The 25527-nt window shown below is 30.7% G+C and overlaps 1 protein-coding gene across 12 annotated transcripts in view; it reads left to right on the top strand.

Moving 5' to 3' along the window:
* Positions 1 to 25527, top strand: part of LOC115213470 (agrin) — a 771489-nt gene that overhangs the window by 149238 nt on the left and 596724 nt on the right. For all 12 annotated transcript variants that reach the window (XM_029782456.2, XM_029782458.2, XM_036503873.1 and 9 more), the window contains exon 2: positions 23101 to 23139. In XM_029782456.2, coding sequence (XP_029638316.2) covers positions 23101 to 23139 — 39 coding nt within the window. The remainder of the gene's footprint in view (positions 1 to 23100; positions 23140 to 25527) is intronic.

Here is a 25527-nt window from a genome sequence, read left to right as displayed (position 1 = left end):
ATTATAAAATAGTATATATTTAAAATTATTATTTATTTTAGCTTATAGATTATTATTTCAGTAGACTTAACTGAATAACAAAGTATTGTGTTATTCTGGGATTATTTATTTTACATTGGCTCTAAATAATTTTCCCAATAATGAATAAGTCTAAATTCTGGTTGGACTATTTGATATAATATTTGGATAGTAAGATTATAAGAGTTGGACAAAACAATTTGGAATATACAGCAGGTAAGCTATTGCCTGTAAGTGCTATGAAATATAATAACCAATAACATAGTTAACTTGATGGAACGACTTAATACCATCATTAACTGTCTTCCTGACACTATTTCCGGTTTTATGATTCAAAAGCCTCCCATTTTGCAGTATTCATCTTGAATTTAAAATTTACTATCATAATTTTATTTGAGGTACTTTGTTAACATTCAAAACAACTACTTAATATAGCAATGAATAAAATAGTTAACTTCTCACTAAATTCTTCCAAATTCTTGATTATATTAAAAATTAATTGGAAAGCATTTGTTTCACTAGAAATGGGGTCATAAAATTTTTAATGTACTATTTTTTAACGAGAGATGACTATTGTGGTTCTTGTAACTTGTAGACGTAGTCCTACAAGTTACAAGAATTTAAGAAGAGAGTTTGATGGTTTATCTTGAACTGATATTCTTGGAATATGTTCGTATGTTATAGCAAAAGTTACCAACATGTAACTATGAAAGCAAAATCTTGTGGAATACTTAGAGTATCAGCAAAAACTGCTTTGCAGTATTTCTTCTGGTTCTTATCACTCTGAGTTTAACTTCTACCAGGCTGAACTTTACCTTTCATCCTTTTGGGTCAGTAAAATAAATACCAGTCAAATACTGGAGTCAGTGGCATCAAGTAATCCTCTCCTCTCAAAATTACTAGCTTTGGATCTAAATCAAACTATTACTTAAAATTACTAACAATATTTTAAAAATTTAAGCATTGAGAAAATCACCCTCCGCACACATGCATATACCTCCTTAAATCATTTCTACATCTTGACCTCCCTTTTTTTTTTGTATAATATCATTGATAACATGATGTCTTTTGACCTAATTAGGCTTTTGCATTCTATAAAATGTGTTCAATTAAATTTTTTAAATTGGCTATTTTAATCTTCAGAATTTTAGTTAGCCCATTCCTATATACTCAACAACAACAGACAAAATACATATGCTGTTAAAAAAATATGTTTATACACTAAAATATTTGTTTCCCGATAAAGCATATAGCCACAGTCCAATAACTGAAACAAGTAGAAGATGAAAGACATATCAATAAGTACATCATCTCTTACCTTTCCTTCTTTCCAATTTAATTCAGTCATGAATGTTCCATGTACTACATAGTATACTAGTTTTCATCCTCCATTCTTTTTCTTCTCAAGCATATCACATTTCTTTTCAGAACAGCTTAGGATGTTGCTGATTTAAAAGCCATTAGACAACCAACTCTGAATGAGCTAATTAACAAGCTCAAATTCTAAGACTTTCTTTCACATCTTTGGAATTGTCTTTGGATTTCTCTAGAAATTGGTTTTGTTCTTTCATATTCATCATGGAATAATATAATATGATATAGCTACATTGGCTAGATTGATCAGCTTTAAATATTTGAATCTGGATTAGGTGACTCTTTACTCTTTTACTCTTTACTCTTTTTAGGTGCAGGAGTAGTAATCTTTTTTTTTTTTTTTGATAATTTGAAGATGTGGCAAGAAAAATATTCATTTTCAACTATGTTATTTAATCATTAGAAATATTAAATAACATAGTTGGAAAAAAAATACAAAAAAAAATCTTATTGTACTAACTTTCTTCCGGGGCATAATAGTGTTTCCCATTAGCTGTGAAATGGTAGATATACATTAGTTTGAATATTGATGGAATGAACAAGCTCTTCTTAACTACTTAACAGTGCAAGTTTTGTTTAATTTATCATTTGCTATTTGCTGTAGGAGTTTATTGGATTACATCTAATTTGATTTAATATCCATATGCTATTTAAGAAAAAAAGTTGATTACATCTATTTTAGCACTAAAATGGCTTTCTACCACTGTGTAGATATTTTTAAAATCAATTTCTTGTGAGTTTTTAAAAGAACACATGTTTTTTAAAAATATTTATTTGTCATTTTAGAAAAAAAAAAAGAATTTTTCAGTGATAATTATGTTACTCTCTAAAAATTCCTCTTCAGAACATTGAATTCCACTTTTCCTAAAATAATTCTAGAATTTCTTAGATTTATATGATGAGTATTGTATGGATGCTCTTCTAATTTTGGTGACATAATTGAATATTTGTCATTGCTCTTGTGGTTGTCTCGCCTCTAGTCAAGAAGATATGTGATCAAAGCTATTTCAGCTGTGATCTTCCTGTCACATATCAGGGGCTACTGTGTCCTTTTTTCTTTTAGCATGGTATAGTGTTCAGAGAAAGTAACACAAACTTTAAAGTATAAAAAATGTAATTTTTTCAATGAGCTGAGTATATTTCAGTGCAACAATTTTCATTCATTGTTAATACCTTTCGAAACACTTAACTGTCAATACCAACATCTCTTTTTAAATCCAATCAATAATAAGTATAGTGAAGTATAGAGGTTACTACCAAGTGAATTTGACTTGTTAATGTACTATGCTTTCAATAATTGTTTTAAGTGCCTCTTATATAGTTGTTAGGAAATATATACACCATCTCACCCACACTCACCCTTGACCCAAGATGTTACAGCTAGAAGGAAAAAGGCTGCACAAGTCATTACAGTTGAGTAAACTGGAGCAACATGAAATAAAATGTCTTGCTATCCAATCTTGGAAATGAACCCTCGGTTATATGATTATGAACCAGACACATTAACCACTAAACCAGATCAATAGTTAACCTTAGTGATGTATTCTGCTGACTACAAAAGTCAAGCAATTATGTGATATAAATAAAATATTGATTATCTGCATGTAGTTTAGAGTTATTGTTTACTCAAAATATAAATATGCATGACATATCAAATATTTATAATATTTTACACCAGTCTTGAGAATTCACGAAGACACATGATATTTGATTTTATTTGTTCATAACATACTTCAAATATTTTAAACATATATATTTCTAAACAAGTTTCTTGTACTCTTCACAAACATACTTAGAAACAAACTATATAAAATATCCAATACTACAAACTGAAGTTGACATCTACTCATTATCATATTGCTATTGTGAAATATTTAGAATTATTGGCATGTCTGTTGTTTTCCATTTTGTGTTTTAGTTAGTTATTTTTGTATACAATAATTTATATTCACAAAATTCTCAGATCTGTCTGTCAGCTACCTTCTGCTTATTTATATCATGACCATGCTCCTACAGTTTTGATACTTCCTTTCGACCATTAGCAGTGAATATAAATAGTTATTTATTATTGTCTTCTTTCACTGGTTTCAGTCATTGGACTGCAGCCATGCTGGATATTGACTTCAAGGGTTTTATTAATCAAATCAAGTCCAGTTCTTATTTCAATTTAGTGCTTATTTTACCAATATCTATTTGATGAGCTGATAAGTTATAAATCTCAAAGGGGCACAATATAAACATAAACACATATATTCACACTCAAACATTATATGTATGTGTGTATATTTATGTGTGTGTATATGTATGTAAATGTATATATTTGTGTGTCTGTGTTTGTCCACCCCACCACCACCTGCAATGTTGTGCATATGCCTGGTGTACCCTTATCAGATGGGTAGTCATGATGGGTATACTAGGCTTCATATATTTTACCCCAGTGTTACTTTGATGGCATACACTGCTCTCTCACTCAATAATAATAATAATAATCCTTTCAACTAAAGGCACAAAGCCTGGATTTTGTGGGGAGGGGAACAGTTGATCACATCAACCCCAGTGTTCCACTGGTACTTAATATATCATCTCTGAAAGGATGAAAGACAAAGTCAAACTTAGAATGTTGCAACAGATGAAGTACCGCTAAGTATTTCACCCAGCATGCCAACGATTCTGCCAACTCACTTTCTTAGTAATGATAATAATATTAATAATAATGATAATAATAATAATAGCAGCTCTATGATCAATACCACTCTAGCCACAAGCATCTCAACTCTTTTTCAGACACAATAAATGTAAGACCACAAAGATTATTGTATCCTCCTATTGTATTTATAAGATAGTGGAGTGCAATTTCTTGAAGATTCAGAAATTATTTCTAGTAGGTCAAAGTGATTTGTTAATATTTACAACATTTTGTGCATATGATGTGTGTATGTAGTGTTGGTGATCTGTGTATGTCCTTGCGTGTAGAAAATGTTTTTCACAGGAATAGAAAAAAAAAGACATGAAGTTGGGTAAGCACTTGAAGTTTTTAAGAGGATTTCTTTACACTGACTTAGCTGGTTTCAAAATTTCATGACTTTCCAAAAATACAGTGTGTGATACGGGTCTGATCTAAACTCATTTTAAAAGGGTAGCAACTATAGGAATTTAACCACTATGGTATAAAGTAATCTACAAATAAAGTACAACATTGAAATATAAAAATTAATGCTTATTATACAATACATATTAAAAAAGTACCCTCAGAGGGATTGTGTAAAAAATGTGACAATTCTCTCTTTCCAGCCTATACACATGAATGTACATGCACACACACACATGTACACTTATGTACAGATATGGCTACTTCATTTTTTTCAATTCTCTGACTAATTTAGTCTCAAAACATTATATAAATTATTAAATTATTTAACTTTGGGAATAATTGGAAATGGTTTAATCATATTTCATTGAGAATAGTAAACTTATGCCAAAAAATACCTTATTTAGCCTTATTAACTGTCTAAATTGACACATAATTGTTAAAAGATAATTGTTGTTTTCTCATATGTAGCAACATATTAAAAACTAATTGAATAAAATGTTTATTGATTTTTACCGAGAAAAATCTAATTGAAAATGCAGCACCATATGTAAAAGTTAATGTGGCACAGTTTTATGCTTAATTTACACTATTTGTTCAACTATTTGTTCAACTATTTGTGAAGATTATGATGTCATAAGAGCAAACTTAAAATATACTGTCACTGATGATGTTGTTTTGCTGAAAGTTATTAATTGATATTCATAAATGAACTAAAAATCTCATTAATATGAATTCAATCAAACAATGAATATTTTATACAGCCAACTTTTGTTTACATCATCAAATATGAACTTCAGTCCCACAAAAAAGAAAGGAAACTGTTAGCTGTATATTCACTAAGACAAATCCAATTAAATCGGCATTGACTTTGGATTTATTTACAGAAAATTTTATGAACTAGATGTTAGCAAACATAATTTGATATAATTTTTTGAACTAGATGACACCAAATTTAGCTTAAAAACAATGGTACACATTAGAAACCATATTTCAAATATATTATGTTAGTTAGAAATTTTATTTTAAATATGTTATTGAGTAAAATAGTGATAGTGAACACACATACTCAAAGAATGGTAAATTATAATATCCAAGTTATGCAAAAGTGAAAAAATTAATTTTCAATAATGATAGTTTAGAATTTGGAAAGAAAATACTGCACTTAGTATTTCATGCTCTTCCCCACACATACACATTCACTTATACATCTGTATGCACATATATTAATTGCACCCCCTCCCCACAACCACAATCACATAAACACATAGCAACACTATGTATTATAGCTATTAAAGAGAATCAAATCCTATCTTTTTCTAAAAGGTCAATGAAGGTTGAAAACATTTCTAATTTCAAAGTAAATGTTTACATTTTCTTCCATTAATTTATTTTAAGACTTTTCAGAACATGAACTAAATGACACCAAAGAAATTCAATAAATCTATTTCAATATCTATGCTAAGATACAGCAGGCAAGGATTTGAAAGAAATAAAACTGAAACTTATTGTTATTAAGTAAAAAATAGAAAGTATCTGATATCCCAAGAGAAGTAAACTAAAAAAAAATAATTGTTTCAAGTTATATAATATTCAAACAGATAGAGATATATATGAAGAATTGTAGGTACTTCAGCCACACTCACACATACATTCTCTCTATCTTCTCTCTCACTTCGGTTCTTGAAAAATATGGTTGATTAGTTGCTCAGTCAAATCATCAATATTTTACTTCCACTGATGCACTGTTGAGCTCTGTAATCTAATTGACATTTCAACTGCAACAGCAGCTACTAGTTGTCATCTAAGCTTGGGGAACTGCTTCTTGGAACCTACTCACAGCCCTGTGGTGTTCTAACCCATCAAATTTCAAGTTGAAAACACTCAATTCCCTGTCTTTCATACTAAAACTAGTTTCCTCTTTGCACTTACATTTTAATTTTGCTATATATAATAGCTATTTTCATCTGTCTTTACATTCTGAGTTCAAATTCTGATGAGGTTGACTTTGCCTTTCATCCTTTCAGGGGTGTATAATATAAGAACCAGTTGAACATAGGTAAATATAATCGCCTTACCTCCTCCCCTAAACTGCTGGCCTTGTGCCAAAATTTGAAACCATTATAACAGCTATTTACAACTGACATGAAGCATTAAATTTATACTAAATTTACCTAGATTGTTCTTATTTCCTTTGTCTGGCTGGTGAAAAAGTAGAATATTAGATGTGGGGGTAAAATAATGATATTAATATTATTACTGAGACATATTTTGATAGACTTCTGGTTGTGTTTTTGTGTTTTCTATTCTTTGTCTCTTGAGTTATAAAGATTTCTTATTTTTGAAATAAGATCACAAACACAAAGTACAATTTTTTAAAAGAAATTATTTTATCGATTCCTCGAAAAAATTGAGAGGCAAATTTAATCTCTGCAGGATTTAATCACAGAATGTGAAATGATCAAATTAAATCGTACAAAATAAGTCTTACACTAGTGTTTTTGTCACTTCACTATCCTTATTTTCTCATAATTATTATTATCAATAAGCTTATTAAATAGATTCAAAATTTTCAAAGTAACATGTTTGAAAAATCAGCTTTGACTAACAACTTGAGATGATGTGAGTTGCTATCAATGAACATAATACAATTTCCTTTTAACTAAGACTTATTGAATAAGCCTAAAAATAGGGCCATTTATTTAGGTTGAAATGGCAGACCATGATATTAATGGAAGACACTAATAATGGTAATAATGAAAAAAAATTAACTAAATGCTGTATCAACATTTCTGTAGTTAAATATATCTGTGCAGCAATATGTATATATTTGTATTTACACTAGTGTATTTGTGCAAATGTGTGTGTGTGTGGCAGACATTTGTCTGAAATTAATACATACTAATGTATAATGCATTGTAAAATGTGAAAATTGCCGTTAGAAAGATTACATTTATAAACCATGTATTTTCTTTTTTTATAAATTAAATGGAAGAAAGAATGGTTTTTGTAAAAAAAAAAATTCTCTTTTTTAAAAAGAAACTTCATGTTTTTAATAATGTTTAAATAATTATGTATTTTTAAAGCACATGCTGTTACACACATATACACAATAAGTGAGACATCCTAAAAGACTAGCAATAGAGAAATAGTGTGATATTTACAATTGCCATGTTAAAGTGTATTCAACCAATATTTAGAGGACAAAAGAACATACAGTCTTAGTGTGTAGATAAATTCATGTTGGACTCATGACATTGAAAGCCATCTAACTTCAATTCATACTTGCATTTCTTAAATTTGAGAGAAACATTAGTTAAAGAAAGAATATACTAAACAGAAGGAAAATATTGATTTCAAATTTTGGCACAAGGCCAGCAATTTTGGGTGAGGGGCTAAGTCAATTACATCAACCCCAGTACCTGACTGATACTTATTTTATTGATTCTAAAAGGATGAAAGGCAAAGTCAACCTCAGTGGAGTTTGAACTCAGAATGTAAAGACATGAAATGCTGCTAAACATAGGTTTAGGTTCATTCCCATTGGATAGCACTTAGGGCAAATGTCTTCTACTATCACCCCAAGGCCAACCAAAATGTTTTGAGTGGATTTGAGAGACAGTGAAATGTATGTATGTGCATATACATACACATGTGTGTATGTATGTAGGTGTTTGTGTACAGGGTGGTGTGCATGTTTGTGCCTCCTTGCCTTATCAAATGAATGGTACCCTCAAATAGACAGTGTTCTTCATTTCCTGTCTTCTGTGGAAAATATGTCCAGTCATCAAGAAATATTACCTTGCTTAGAAACAAGTGAAGAGTGGTAACAGGAAGAGCATCCACCTGTAGAAAATCTACCACAACTTGCCTAACCCATGCAAGAATAGAATAGTGGATGTTAACACCACAACAACAATGATGACTATGATGATGATGATGATGAATTATCTTGATGACATCTGATGAACTTCACTATTCATTAACTGTTTAATGAACAGTTATTAATGGCCATAAGATTGATCATTTACCGAAGTCAGTTTAGTTTTACAGGGCCAGAATTTGGACATAAGTCATTACAATATAAGAGAGTTGAGAAACAGCTCATAATGAGGGGAAATTTCTGTAAGATCAAAGTAACTACTTGTGCAACTTTTGAATGATGTCTGCAAAATGTTTTCTTTTGAAAACTATTACTTTATAAAATGTCCTGTTATTTTTTTAAAATAGATTATCTCCTAATATAAATGAGTGTGTGTGTGTTGTGTGCATGTGTATTTATATGTATTTATGTGTGTTTGTATTGTAGTCAAGTGAGTTGCTGAAACTTGTTAAAATATAGCTCTACTGACCAAAACATCATAAATTTAAGAACATTAGGTATAAATGTCAACACTCAGCATAGTTGTCTAAGTTTTGGTTTTGATTTTATGATTATAAGCTAGAGTTGTTGTGAGTCAGTAGCTAAGGCATGGAATCGCTGACCCAAGGCTCATAACATTTATTTTTGAATCACCTAATACTGATTGAATCTTTAAGCATATTCTTTGTCTTTATTAAAAGCAACTAAAATTAAAAGCAATATATTACATATTTGAATAATTGATGTTTAAGAAATATCAAAAATAAGCTCTGTATTTGGAAAGTAGATTTAGATATAGGATTTACAGAAATCAAAGAAAATGGATAGAAAGCTTGAAATATTTCAGCTAGAAATCAAAGCAATTAAATCCATAAAAGAATCCTGTACATTCTAAGAAGTGGTTGGCAATAGGAAAGGCATCCAGCTGTAGTAACCATGTCAGCAGACACTGGAGCTTGGCACAGCCCTCTGGCTCATTAATTCATATCAAACCATCCCATATCAGTATGGAATAAGGGATGTTAAATGACAATGATGATGATGATTCCCAAAATAATGCAAATTTTTACTGAGAGAGAACAATATAACAGCATTCTTCACTAATTGGATATTTAATTAATTTCTAAGAATGTGTAGGTTTAGAAGTTTACCTCACTATTATATGATTCTATGTTCAGTCTTACGGTGTGAGATCTTAAGTAAATATTTTCTATCATGCCTGCAGGTCTTCAATATCCTTATGAGTGAAATCCTGTGGACAAAACTGTCCTGGAGCTCATTGATGGCACCGTTCCTGTCATTCACTGTTAGATTTTATTTCACATTGCATTTAACAGCTGGACCATAGGTCCCTCTAGCAGAGTTTACTCTGTTGTGAAATATTAAAGCCAGGTCTTTTATCTGAAGAGAATTTCATAACCTCCTCCTATGAGCACCAACCTGGTTTCTCTAATGGGCTTTCATGCAGTTTCCATTAACTAAATTATATTCACCATGACATGGTGAACTCAATGATAAGGTAAAAGACTCACAACACTGGAGAGAAGTCATAGATTTTCATATCAAGACCTGCCACCACTACCAATAAAAGAAACATTATTGAATAATATGCAGTTACCTGCAAAGAAAAGGATATTCAATGTTGATTCTTTTGAATCCATTGCTATCAGAATGTCATGTTAGAGTTGGATGTAAAGGCAAGCTGGTGTATATATCCAAATTACCAATCTGTATTTCAGATAAGAAATATAAAGAATAAAGATATCTAATAGAAAATGAGAGGGAGGTGTGCACTTAGTTCACACCAATAAAAGAAAGTGATGATTACCAACAAAACCAAGTAAAGGTCAGAACAAATTGAATTTTGGAAAAATATAGAAGATTCATCCAAAATTTTTGCCCATAACCAAGCGACGAAAGGTCTGACCTCTTTGATTAATACCATCTAAGAAGAATGAATAATTTACTTAGATATTTTAAAAGATTTTCATTTCTTTTTTATTTTTGCATAATTTCTATTACTATAACTGATTAAATTAATTGGGTTTATATATATATGCACATACACATGTCTCTCTCTCACCCTCCCTCCCTCTCTCTCCCTATATATATAAATATAAGTACATGCATATAGATAGATGGCTAGATATGTATAGGTATGATTACATACACAAGGATGTATATATGTTGTGTATATACATATAAGTACATATATGTTTATATATAAGTGTGTGTGTGTATTACATTTTTATGTGAAATGGAATAATTTTTGAAATTTGAATTCTATATTTTGTTATATTTATCAAAACATCTGAAATCCAATTAATAATAGTTCAAATATCCAATTAAAAGCCAATCCCAGTAAACTAATTTGTATGCTGCCATATGAAAATGATATTTTTACCAAGCAATACATATATAATCTTTTGAGTTCTATAATTTTCTTCTATACTGTATATATGTGTATATATATATATATATATATATATATATATATATATATATATATATATATATTGAGAACTATTACAGGTGGATTTTAGGAAAAAAGAACCAATGATAAGAAGTTAATAGGATAGAATTTGAGAGATGACCAAATGAGAGAGGAAGAAACAAGAAGAGAGTAGTCTTAAGATGAATTGAAATATCAGACAATTTTGATATGAAAGGATGCATCAAGTTCCTGTCTATGAATATAATTAAGATAAGAATATATGTGGAGATGTGGGAATTGAGACAATTTGTGACTAGAATTAATTCGAAAAAAAAAAAAAAATGAATGAAAGTGTCAACCTTCATAGTAGACATTACTCAGTAAAATGAAATGAAAACAGATATTTATGAAAGAATAGTTACATTTATAACAGTTTTGAAATTTTTATTGATTTTAGACTTTCAATAAATTATGCAAGAAAACATGGTTTGCAAAATCTGGAAAACTAATGTGTAACCTGAACTTGAGGAAAGGGACAAGATGCAGGTTAATACTAAAAACAGTGGCTATCAGATGTATAAGTTGATGTAGGCAAAATATTTTTACTTTGGGTTAAACATGTAAATATAGGCATTTGACACGTTTTGGCTTCAGTCATTGAGCTTCTACAATAGTGAGGCAGTATTTTCAAGGGTTTTCAGCAATTTCATTGACCCTGTATTTACCTAGTGCTTCTTTTATCACATTCCATTTATCAAATGGTTAAGTAGGAGATATTACTCAGCATATTTCAAGAAGTATTTTTCTTAGACAACATTCACTTATTGATCTAAGTGCATATAGATAAACAGAGAGAGAGAGAGAGAGAGGAGAGAGAGAGAGAGAGAGAGAGAGAGAGAGAGAGAGAAAGACACACACACACACATGCACATACATATAGTATTTGAATATTCATTCTACAGCAGAAATCACCTGGTTCAGCTTTATCAGATCTGCATAAGGTATGATATGAGTGTAACATAATTATCTGATTTTTATGTTGCATATTGAAAAGAATGCAAAGCAAAGAAAAATAATAATAACAATAATAATCAGAAATGCAATGGAAGTATTAGTAACCTTATTATAAATACAAATTACTCAATATAAATATTTCCTCAATTAAGACTTTCGCAATCTTTGAAAAATTATGACATGAATGAAAATAGTTTCATAATAGGTATAGACGAAGCTGTGTGGTTAAGAGGTTTGCTTTGCAACTATGAAATCTTGGGTTCAGTCCTACTGTGCAGCAGCTTGAGCTTGTGTTCACTACTAAAGCCTGGGTCAAGCAATGCTTTATGAGTGTATTTGGTACATGAAAACTGTGTGGAAGCCCATCATACATGTCTGTGTCTTTATGTGTGTGTTTGTCCCTTCCATCACTTGACAACAAGTGTTTGTTTGTATATGTCCCTATACATTTGCAGTTCAGCAAAAGAGACTTAAAAATATGTTTTGGGGGTGCAATTCGTTTGACTATAACCCTTCAAGGTAGTGTCCAAGCACAGCCACAGTTCAATGGTTGAAACAGGAAAAAGATAGAAGTTAACTGAAAATACTTTGATAATAAGCCAATAACAGAAGTTTTGGGGGAAAAAAAACCCACATAAAACTGGAAGCATTTTGATTATAATTTTGTTAAATGAACATAATAAAACTCTCATAATATCTGTTTTGTGGTATCTATAATCCCTCCTTAATTAACATGCAGCAGTAAACCAACACAGAGATTATGAATAAGCAGCATACCCAAGCAGCTGGTAACAAATACAAAGATCATGAAATAACTGCAAAATGCAACTTCAAAATATGGTTATGGTGCAAATATTCTATACAATTTCTGCCTACAAATTTTAGACACAAGGCATTATGTTAGCTTAAGTTTACAGTAGGAAACACTTACCCAACATACCATGCAGTGAAACAGAATACAAGATCTTATGGTAAGAAATTAGACTCCTTATAGACATAGCCATACTTGTACTTATATTATGTGTATATATAATTACATGTACAACATGTAAAATAACTACAAAGAAGCACATAATCACAAAATTGCAACTTTTAACTACCTTTAGGTATCTTGACTATAACTCAAGTACAGTTTAAGGTCATCAGTAAAAAGGTGTATGTTTATATGAGTGTAAATATGTAGGTAGAAAGTAGGTATTCAGGTAGATATGTATGCATGTTCTGTTGATTGGATCAACTGGAACCCTCATCATTGTAACCAAAGGAGTGCCGTTTATATGTGTGCCTATATCTATGCATATGTATGTATGTATGCATGTATGTTTATATGTATGTAAGTATATATGTATGTAACTATGCATGCATTTATGGGAACAGTATGTTTATAGTTTACATAATATTGGTTTGAAATTTTGGCACAAGACTAACAAATTCCAGGATGGGAGTAAGTCAAATACATCAAGCCCAGTGCTCTACTGGTACTTATTTTGTCAACCCCAATGGCTGGTGGCATTTGAACTCAGAACATAAAGCTAGAAGAAATACCGCTAAGCATTTTGTCTAACATGGTAACAATTCTGCCAGTTCACTGCCTTATATGGCTTACATATAAGGCAGCAAGATAAATATTTTCTCAGAATGCTTGTCTGTTGTGACATCTAATTTCCTCACAATAAAACTGCAGAAGTGAACTTGTTTCAAGTGAACAAGACACTTTAGTTTTACAGACTTAGTGCTGCATAAGGCTACAAAGTCTGTTATTTACAGTAATGAAGTATATCACTTGTAGCACTTAGAGACAGTGAGAATTGAACTATTGGCACTGGTGCTGGTTCATCATCATTACATTAACATTGGTTCTCTAGTTCAATAGAAAGACAAAATAAGTATTTTGAAAACTTTGTTGTGCAATATTATTCATTCACCACTTAATTTATACTCTTTTTTATTTAGTAGTATCAGCGCTATAAAAGGTAAATTCTCTGGAAGCTGAATCCGCAACTCAAGTTCAGTTTTACATCTCCCGTATTGTTAATACCTATGGGAAAGGTATAGATGTCACACAATATCATTCCTTGTGTTTATGAATATCAGATCTCTAGCCTTATATTAAGAAATCAATATTCATTTCTGCTTACTGAAATATAGAAAGATTAGCTGCATAAAACAGAAATGTATATTTATAAGGCTAATATATGAATTTTTCTCAATTCTATTTCTAGATATGGTCTAAGGATGCATTTGATCAAAAGGATATATAATTTTAAAAGAGGAGAGAATGATACATTTTGCTGATCACTTGAATCCTAGACAATATTCAGATAACATATCTATTTCATTAAGAAACCTACTTTTACTAACAATTATCGTTTATTGTCCAATTATCATCCTTTGCTTCTTTTGTAGTATAAAGAGATAATTATGATTATCTCTTTTTACATTTATAAATCTCACTCAGTGCTATTGTCTGCATAAGTAACAAATTAATAAATGTTTGGAACAGCTTTTCTGAAAGATTACAGGCTTTAGAATTGAAATGCAGAATTATTGTGACAAATCATCAAAGTATTGATATCCAGGAAAAATAAGGAAATATAATTAGCTGTTATTAATTATCAAAGAGAAGAGCAGATGCACAGTTTGATGAAATCTCGAGAATATCTTCAAGAAACTGGTGGTTCATATCCTGTCATTTACACAGCATTGTTTCCAAGGGCACTTAACCCTCAATAGAAGAGTTCTCTTAAACCACATGGTAGTATAATCCACTAGTGTAAAATGCAGCTGCATTGAAAAGTTGATGATTTGCTGGTTTGGAAAAGTTACTTGAAATAGGCTGGCAACTTATCAACAAGGAGATTTGTATGTGATCAGTTTAATATTGAGAAACTGGAAAATGAGCATTGGCCAGTGAACTACAGAAATATACAAAGGAATAGAAAATTAGGCAAAGCTATTAATGTGAAATATTATCACACAAATAATGAATTGAAATTTATCTACAGTTACAATGTAAAGTCTCTTCAGGGAGCAATATCACCAACAAAATCTATTAGATCTCTCAAATTACTGTATATCATTAAAAGCCTCATATGATAGTATATAACAGTAAAGATGATGTTCTTTTTAAGTGAAATTTTGTTTTATTACTTCAACTATTGCCTGTAAACTAGTGTATAGTAGTACTAGCTGTGCTGATTTCATACCACCATGACAAAATTAGAAATGATGAAAGTGAATTATTGTAATGTTGGTCAAATTGAGTAGATACAGGTTTCTCAAATGCCACAAAATTGTTTCATGACAGCAATTATCTTCAACCATCTATGAAGCTGGAACACTTCTAAATTATATACAGTAAATGGAAGATATAAAATAGCTTTAATCTTTGAATGTCATGATCATATAGGTTTGAATTTCCTTGAATTAAAATGCTTTCAGGAATCCTGTTCAAGAAATATTTTGAAATCTGAGATTTTTATTTTTCATTTAGTGTTGAGTAGCAACAGTGAGCTTCATATGAAATGAACAAATGAAAATAAATAAATAAATAATTAAATAAAATCAAATACAAACCATCTGATATTCATGACATTTTATAGAATATTGGAAGAGCATTTTTAAAGGTATACTGGAATGTATTACCTTTCATCTCAGAAGTTGATATCAATCTAGATGATATAAGTAAAATTTGATTCAGGAGTTCATAGCTGGAGATATATGAGTTATTGATAATTTTGACATACATATAACAGTTGACCCCACTCAACGACAATATTTGATATATTGCATTTGAGTTGCCTCTTGCTAAATAGGAATATTTCATTAAGTCCTGGTACACTTGAGAGATAGTGGGTTATAATTAGTGACTAGTTTATCTGTTAAACTAATGTGTTGCTGTTCATTAAGACCAGGTGAACATGCCATCTGATCAATAATGTAAACTCAGAAAAAAAGCACTCAAAATACTGCATGCACCTATTGAAGTTAGAGTTCTATTGATTATAATATGTTATTTAGACTTAAATTTTGGCCAAAAATATTTATCTTTTATAAAATAAGAACTAAGTTATGAAAAAAAACCCAACTGAAAGCTAACATATGAATTTCCTGTCTTGCTCATTCCTGACTGTTGGATATTAAATACAGTAGAAATAAGTCATCTGTTTGATTAATATTTGCATATACTTCACCGTAATACACTCAAGTTTCCTCTTCTTAAGTAAATGTTTTTGACAGCAGCATAAAATTTTTTAGTCAGCAATGTTGACAGTTGGTAAATGTTGATGTGTGATGATGGTGTTAGCCTCAACTATTACAATGCAACCAACCAAACTAACCAATGCATTGCAAAGAGGACTGACCAAATTGCTTTACAGATTTAACAGAGCATTGCTCTGAATTCTGTTTGTATGGTGGCTGATTTTAACATTTCATGTCTCCAGACTCAATAATATAAGAAACATTAGTATGTACTGGAGATTAATTCCAGTAATTAAACTCTCATACAAAATTTGCTTTAAGTTACGGAAAACAATTGTTTTATTGATGACTAATTTGAGTTGTTCTTTATTTTTATCACCATATTAACCATTAAATTATACTTTCGATGTATTTTAAAATCAATACTATAACACAACATTTCATAACTTTGTTGAGCCTTAAAGTATTTTAGATTATTTTAGTAATGTGTTATATACATACATACAGACATACATATGTATGTATGCATGTATGTTTAAAAATGAATGAATTAAGAATGAAGATTTTTTTTTCCATCCTTATTCATTTATTATCATTTTGACAATAATTGTACGACAATTAGTCATTATAAAATCTTTGGATTTGCAGAATACTTGATTATTCTTAATTAATGAATTATTCATTACATAGTAGTGAAAGTGCATGACTCAGTGATTCGAGTGTCAGGCTCGCAATCATGAGGTAGTGAGTTCAATTCCCAGACTGGGCTGAGTGTTGTGTTCTTGAGTAGGATATTTTATTTCACATTGCTCCAGTTCACTCAGCTGTAGAAATGAGTTGCAACATCACTGGTGCCAAGCTGTATCAGCCTTTGCCTTTCCCTCGGATAACATCAGTGGTATGGAGAGGGGAAACTGGTATGCATGGGTGACTGCTGGGTTCCTTAAGCAATCTTACCTGGACTTGTGCCTTGGAGGAGAACTTTCTAGGTGTAGAACCATGGTCAAAAGCAATATGCATGCACAAAATTAAAAATACAAAATGGCAACAATTTACCCATCACACCTGCTTGACTGCAATGCAATCTTGTTGTACCTCACTTTGCATAACTGATGAATTTTAATTTTGTTATGAAAATGAAAGAAACAAGAGATTTTTCAATTTCTACGAACTGTCTCTAATTTAATTGTCATCAACTAATCAGTGGCCAGTAGTCTGAATATTTTCTGATTTTCCTTAACATTGCTATAAGATTTTGGTTGTTTTTCAATCTTCGAATAGGACATTTAATGCTAAAATATCAGCTATAGGCAATGTAAGTTAAATAAAATGTATGGAACATATCCTATTTTCAGTTTATGATATTTTACTAAAAATTTATTGTAAAGTTCTCAAAAATGTCTTTAGCAAGTAAATTAATTTCCTTTATTTAAATGTTTTTATTATATTTTATAAAGTCTTAAATTTATTTTGTATAAGCATAAATTGTTGATATTTATAAGCTTTTTATCATAACTAGAATATGAAAGAGGACCTTGTTCTTGCTGACATTTTTGATAATTATGCAATATGACATTTCATTGGTCTATCTTGTGAAGTGAAACAGAATGTCAAGAAGTATTAGTGAACAGCATCATTCCATGAGCAATCACCTTGAAACAATGTTTCCTTTAAAATCTTTTCTAGTGTATATATTTCAAAATTTGGCTTTTATTTTATGACAATGATTGCATTTTCTTGTAAATGTAATCAGTGATATATATTTACAGTTTTTAATTTTTTTTATTTAGATATTATATACAAATAATATTTTTTATGTTGCTTGACAAGCTAACATTTCCATAATAGAGGCTTCAGTTTATTGCTTATTGCTTTACATGGTTGAAAGATTTCAATGTCTACCCAAGCTGAAAATATTGTAGGTGGGGAGAGAAAATTAAGAAATTCATACAGAATAAACTGAGAATATTCTGTTTCTCACCATACTTCATGCAAGTATATGACACACTTCAATGTAATCATTGTTCATCTTTTCAACATTAGTCTCACCTAGAATGTAAATATTTGTATATAGGGTTAGGTTTTATGTCAGATTTATTTTATTGTTATATAACTGCCATTTTATTGCCATATAACTTTCATTTGGAATTCTTAATTTTAAATACAATAAGGAGAAATAGATATATGCAATATGTACATATCAAAATAGTTTTCTACTAAAAATCTTTATATCCTATGAATTGAAACTTAGTCTTTTAAGAAATTAATTTAGTTGAAATAAAATGTATGAATTATAGTAGTGTAAGTTCACTCAAGTTAACTGAATTAAGATAGTCACACCTTATAGCTTAAATATCACTTGCTTTCCATAGAAAATTATTTACATAGCCTAGAGTTGATATTCCAGCATAGAATGTCATATAAAAAACTAAAAAACAACAAACTGTTACATGATTTCAGATATTCTTTGGTCAGTTATTTTTTGATTGCCACTATTACACTAAATCTACTGTATCACCATTGTCTTATGAAAGTCTGGTAAACATTCATGAGATAGAATTTCTAACTAGTTTTCCATTTGTAAATTCTGTTGGTAATAAGCAACTTTCCCAGTGTGGATCAATAACCCAGCCAGAATCTTGGTTGAACTTGATGTTTTACGGTGACAATAATTTTGTTTTTTTTCTTCTCTTTCCTTAATTGAACAATTGTGTGTAGTTGAAATAAAATGTATGGAACATATCATATATACTATAACTACTAGTTAAATATGTTGTGTGGCCTTTTTAATTCATTTAATTTGCATTAACAGTACTGCAAATATATATTCCATACATTTTTATAAGAATTTTCAGTCACAAATTCATTTGGTTGATAACGTGTCATCAAAAAAAAAAAAAAAAACTTGATCCTTGATATCTCTCTTAATTTCTATCCTTTGTTTACTTGCGAAAGTCTTTATAAAGAAATCTGTCAGATTATATACAATAATTCAACTTGTTTTGTCTTCTTCTTACACCACCTCAAAAACTTCACTCAGTCAAGCTCACCTTATTAATCTATGTTAGAAAACTCATTCCTCATTGGAGACAAAATGTGCATTTAACCATTAAAGTGTTTCTATGAGTTTGAATAAAGTCAATCTGGTCCCAATCTTCATTGAATAATAGACAATCAGCTTGGGAAGCAAACGTTTTGGGTTTAGGCACAATTATCACTGTGGGGATGAGGAATGTGCTTCATAACTATTTAGCTTGGATTTGATCTTACTGCATGAGATATTAGATAAAATTTCTTCTACATAACTTAATTTGAAAAATGCTTAGTGAGAGAAATTTAATTACAGAAACTATTTGGAAGCCTTGTTTAATCCCACTACCACCTCACCCTTAGGAGCATTTAACCAACTACCTTCTGTTGAAACTCTTTAGGACAGGTTTCTGGTCTGACAAAGGTTGGGAGCACAGTTCTTTCTCCTAGGACTAAGTTATGAAAAATTAAAAAATCTTTACTTACATCAAGAAACTACAGAAGTACATCGGTTCTTCATTGACCTTAGTTTCCTTAAACATAAGTTTATTGATGATTCCTGGCATCATAATATTAAGATAATTATATTTGAGGTAAGTCTAGTAAACCTGTTCTTTCTACTCATCTGAAAATTCTTTGTGCTTAAGCCACGATAAAGGTGTCTGTCATATTCTCTAATACTATATCTTCTTATCAGAATTCTTACTTACTAAAAATAAATTGCAATAAATTTTCTGTTTGTAGAAGTGCATAGTTATAATGATATCTAAATAGATGGAATTTTGCAATCTATTGAACAGATAATATGTTGTCTGTAGTCACTTGGAAAAGTGTAAAAGTATCTATTTAGAAGAGTAGGATGTAGGCTTTCTATTTAAACAACTGTTTTACAAAAACTAATTACAGCATAGAAAGAAATCTGCTTTCACCAACCAGTATGGTTTTCATGAGTTAAAATTCACATCTACAATATTCCTATTCATTACTGATGAAGCACACCAGGACACAAATCCCACATTAAAACATTAAAATAAGCATTCTCACAATAAATAATTTTCTTGGTATACAGAAAATTCAGGCTGATAAGGAGCAGAGAGGTGCAGAGAGTGTGGAAAAAAAACAAAATTACTTCTACCATATAACTTCGGTATATTTCAAGATTTAAATGAAATTATCAATTTATTCAAACCAGAAAAGGAAGTAGTATGCTTCTAGAAGAATTTTCAAATGGAAACCTATTTAGAGACTTTATTTCACAAAGAAGGCTCAGTGCTTCAATGATGAAATTTAGTGATAAGAGTGAAATTCTGAGAAATTAGAAATTCTAAGAAGTCTTGCTATAAGATTTTGGTTGTTTTTCAATCTTTGAATAGGACATTTAATGCCAAAATATCAGCTATAGGCAATGTAAACAATATATTATGAAAGCGAGTGATATATATTGCAAAACCTGTACTGTACGACTTTCTTAATTCATTTAAGAAATATATTAAGATATAAGCTTCATCTTTCATTTAAATATTGAATCAATGTCAAGGCTTGAATATGAACATAAAATCAATATGTAATTTAATTTGAAATGGAGAAAATATTGAATGAAATGAAAAAGCTTTTTGTATATCTTTAACAGTCATAGCTGTAAAGGTGGTAGTGAAATAGAACACATATATATGTCTCAAATTCAATATGAATGATTTTAGACTTTAAGAATTCTAATAAAATCTATTAAAAACAAATGACTCAATTTTCAATAGATATTGAATCTCTTAGAATATATCCTCCAATTTATCAGCATTTTATTGTGCCAAAATGTTTTTATGCTAAAACTAGTTGATATATTTATTTCTGTATACCAAGAAAATTATTTATTGTGAGAATGCTTATTTTAATGTTTTAACGTGGGATTTGTGTCCTGGTGTGCTTCATCAGTAATGAATAGGAATATTGTAGATGTGAATTTTAACTCATGAAAACCATACTGGTTGGTGAAAGCAGATTTCTTTCTATGCTGTAATTAGTTTTTGTAAAATAGTTGTTTAAATAGAAAGCCTACATCCTACTCTTCTAAATAGATACTTTTACACTTTTCCAAGTGACTACAGACAACATATTATCTGTTCAATAGATTGCAAATTCCATCTATTTAGATATCATAATAACTATGCACTTCTACAAACAGAAAATTTATTGCAATTTATTTTTAGTAAGTAAGAATTCTGATAAGAAGATATAGTATTAGAGAATATGACAGACACCTTTATCTTGGCTTAAGCACAAAGAATTTTCAGATGAGTAGAAAGAACAGGTTTACTAGACTTACCTCAAATATAATGTCATAAATATAATTATCTTAATATCATGATGCCAGGAATCATCAATAAACTTATGTTTAAGGAAACTAAGGTCAATGAAGAACCGATGTACTTCTGTAGTTTCTTGATGTAAGTAAAGATTTTTTAAATTTTCATAACTTAGTCCTAGGAGAAAGAACTGTGCTCCCAACTTTTGTCAGACCAGAAACCTGTCCTAAAGAGTTTCAACAGAAGGTAGTTGGTTAAATGCTCCTAGGGATGAGGTGGTAGTGGGATTAAACAAGGCTTCCAAATAGTTTCTGTAATTAAATTTCTCTCACTAAGCATTTTTCAAATTAAGTTATGTAGAAGAAATTTTATCTAATATCTCATGCAGTAAGATCAAATCCAAGCTAAATAGCTATGAAGCACATTCCTCATCCCCACAGTGATAATTGTGCCTAAACCCAAAACGTTTGCTTCCCAAACTGATTGTCTATTATTCAATGAAGATTGGGACCAGATTGACTTTATTCAAACTCATAGAAACACTTTAATGGTTAAATGCACATTTTGTCTCCAATGAGGAATGAGTTTTCTAACATAGATTAATAAGGTGAGCTTGACTGAGTGAAGTTTTTGAGGTGGTGTAAGAAGAAGACAAAACAAGTTGAATTATTGTATATAATCTGACAGATTTCTTTATAAAGACTTTCGCAAGTAAACAAAGGATAGAAATTAAGAGAGATATCAAGGATCAAGTATTTTTTTTTTTTTTTTTTTGATGACACGTTATCAATCACATGAAATGAATCATGGCAAAGCTGAGCAAGATAAATTTGTTGAATAGCCTTGGTTTATCCCTTTATTTGAAATCACAGAATATATTTTGTATGTGGAGTAACTATAAGATAAATAATTCACAAAGAGGAAACATTTCTATTTAACAATAGTTGGCCTAGAAAAGTCTAGAATAAGCTCCACTATACTGTGAGAAAATAAACTAGGCAGAGGTTACTAGCTCATTGAAAAAGATCAGAACATGTATGAAGAAACTAAATCTAAACAAATGATTGATAAATATTTGAAAACTACAACAATTATTTATTAATGAAGTAGGATTATTCAGAGAATATATTTGTATATATTAAATGAGAATATATGTTGATAACCAGGAAATAAACATAAAAGAAAGTCATTTCTTCTTTTCTTCTTTCTTTTTCCTACATACAAATAATTTTACTTGGGGAAAGAATACTTATATGAAAATTCTAACAAAAAGAAAACTAGCTACTTATTTAATGCTACTAAGCATAAACAATAAATACCCATAGAAACTTAATGTACTTTTGGCAAACTGAGTGTGAAAATACAAATTTGATTCCCAGTTGAGCCAGTTCAACTTACATGCTTCTCACATTTTCAATTTCCTGCTGTAGTAAATAGGAGTGAGAAGGACAAGCTGTGCTAAATTGACATACCTTCAAAATGAAACAATACTTGAAAATGAATCTTTTGGTGTTAAACCAAATCTCATGGGAGTTAGCAGGTTCTTTATTTGTTTATAAGTGTAAAATAAAAATAAAATATTATGTTATGTGTTTATAATTTTCTTTAAATTCTCAATTTTGTATTTCTAATTCAAATATATCATATATGTTGATGTGAGCATGTCTGAGAAAATATTGATCAGAATGTTCTAATAACTCATTTAATAGTAAAATTATTTCCATCATTCTTGAAGAAGGTATTTCGATTTCTAAACCAGTTTCTTTTTTTTTTACAGGTCAAAAATATACTGAATCGGTTATGGCACCCAAAAAAAGTAAGTTGAACAATTCTTCTTGCTACTATACTTTTATCTTCCATTTTCTTTTCTTTTTTCTTTTAATTTATTGTATCAATAGAATGAAACAGTGGATCTCAATCAGCAGTCAATTTATTTCTGATCTAAATAAAGTTGTACATGGCAGTGGATAAATATATCATAATTGATTATAATACTTTATTATATAATCTATATAGTTTATAAAAAAATGATATCATTTTGTTAAGAAAGGTTCAACATCATCATCATCATTTGTTTTCCATATTGGCATGAGTTGGACAGTTTGACAGGAGCTGGTAAGGCCGGAAACCACACCAGGCACTTTTGTCTGTTTTGCCATGGTTTCGACAGCTAGATGTCCTTCCTCATGCCAACTACTTTACTGACTGTATTGGGTGCTTTTTACATGACACCAGCACTGACAGGGTCACCAAGCAACTTGCAAGACAAACCACCTTGGCTTTAGTAGAATTGAGGCCAGGGTGGCTCTGTGCCAATGGAGAGATTAAAGTACGGAGAGACAAGGGTAGATATCTTCCTGTAGACAAGGGATATGGATACCCCAGTTGGAAGTGAAAGGAGATTAAGTTGGAGAGTAAGATAAAGAAAGCAGATGAGTGGCAAAGTAAGATAAAGAGAGAGAGAGAGAGCAATAGTGAGAGAGATAGAGGCAAAGATGAGTTGAAATATACCCCAAAGGGACATTGGGGAATGGTGAGAATAAGTGAGATGATACAGACATTTAGAGTGGGTGAATGGGCAGGAAAGAGGTGATTGCAGCAAATAATGGGGAGAATAAGAGTGGCTGAGGGATGGGAGCTGCAGTAGAGATGTGAAAGCATTGAGGGTGGTAGCAGATAAAAGAGATATTAATGAAGGGGAATAACACAGAGGCATTTAAAGAAATCATTTCCCCATGTATCTGGAATATTTATAGCTCTGGTACATCTTCCACATACGAAAAGCTACTTACTCTATTAACCTTCCTATTATTCCACTGCATCTCTTGTGTGTCCACAGCTTGCATTAGGTACACTGTATAGAATTCCTGGCTACATCTTTCCTACATGTTAAGTAAGGCTATTTACATGAATAGTGTAGGTCCTGTCTGTTTTTTTGTTTACTAGAACATTGGTCTTTGCTAAGTTAAAATTAAGGCCCTTTAACTTTAAGTTTTTCTTCCATGTCTGGAATTTCTTTTCTAGTTCTGTTACAGAATCTGTTGTGAGAACAAGATCATCAGCATGTAGCATTTCACAGGGGTTGCCAGTCTTGAATTGCTTTGTCATGGCCTGAAGGACAACAATGAATACAAGGGGACTAAGAACTGAACTCTGATGAATGGATACCTGTACACTAAACTCATCACTGTTCTCATGATAAACTCTCTGACAGAACCTCTTACATGGCCTGTACAGTTTCTACAAGCCACTTGTCTACTACTAGCTTCCACAGAGCCCACCATAACAAAATACTTCTGAAGTTGTCTTACTATACAGATAACATCAGTAGTGCTTCTCCCCAGCCCATAGCCAAGCTGCATCTCATCTAATCTGATTTCTGTTCCCAATTAATTGGAACAAAACTTTCACGACCTGTTGCCTCTATAATCACTTCTATTTTCCTTACTCTTGTAGCAGCTGATTATAACCCTACAACACTAGTCACTGGGGATGACACCTTCCTGTATAACTGATTAACTATATGGGTGACAAGACCATATCCTAGTCCACCAGATATTTTAAGCATCTCAACAATAACTCCTGATGGGCCAGGAACTTTCTTGGATTTCATGTCCTTCATAGCCTTATCTATCATACAGCATACAACTTGAATAGCTGGTTCATGTAGAGGAAGCTCTCTTTCTCTTATAGGCATGTGGACTGAAACTTTGTGGAAGCGGGGGGGGGGGTCTAGTCAATTACATCAGCCCCAGTGTTTGACTGGTATTTATTGTATCAAGCTTGAAAGGATGAAGACAAAATCAACCTCTGCAGTATTTGAATTTAGAATGCAAAGACAGACAAAATGCTGCTAAGTATTCTTCTGTCATGCTAACAATTCTGCCAGCATGATGTCTTTGTCATACATATATATTATGTTATGACAGGTGGGAGATGAGAATAGCATGAAAAACTATGATGCTTGCTAAAACTAATAATTATTTAGTCCACATGTTTTTACATAAAAGTAAGGGAGTGAAAAGCAGAATGCATCACATCAAGCAAATACGTGACAATGCAAGGGTTGGAAATCAAAGATATGATTGTCCAAAAGTTGTTTGCTAGGTTTCAGTGATGATACAATGGGAAAAGCAATGTAACGTTGGATGATTTTTACGTGATTTTTAAACCACCTGAGTTATATTATCAATATAAGAGAGCT

The sequence above is a fragment of the Octopus sinensis genome, linkage group LG6 (assembly GCF_006345805.1).
Source record: "Octopus sinensis linkage group LG6, ASM634580v1, whole genome shotgun sequence".
NCBI classification, from domain to species: Eukaryota; Metazoa; Mollusca; class Cephalopoda; order Octopoda; family Octopodidae; genus Octopus; species Octopus sinensis.
This window is presented reverse-complemented; position numbering and strand designations above follow the sequence as displayed.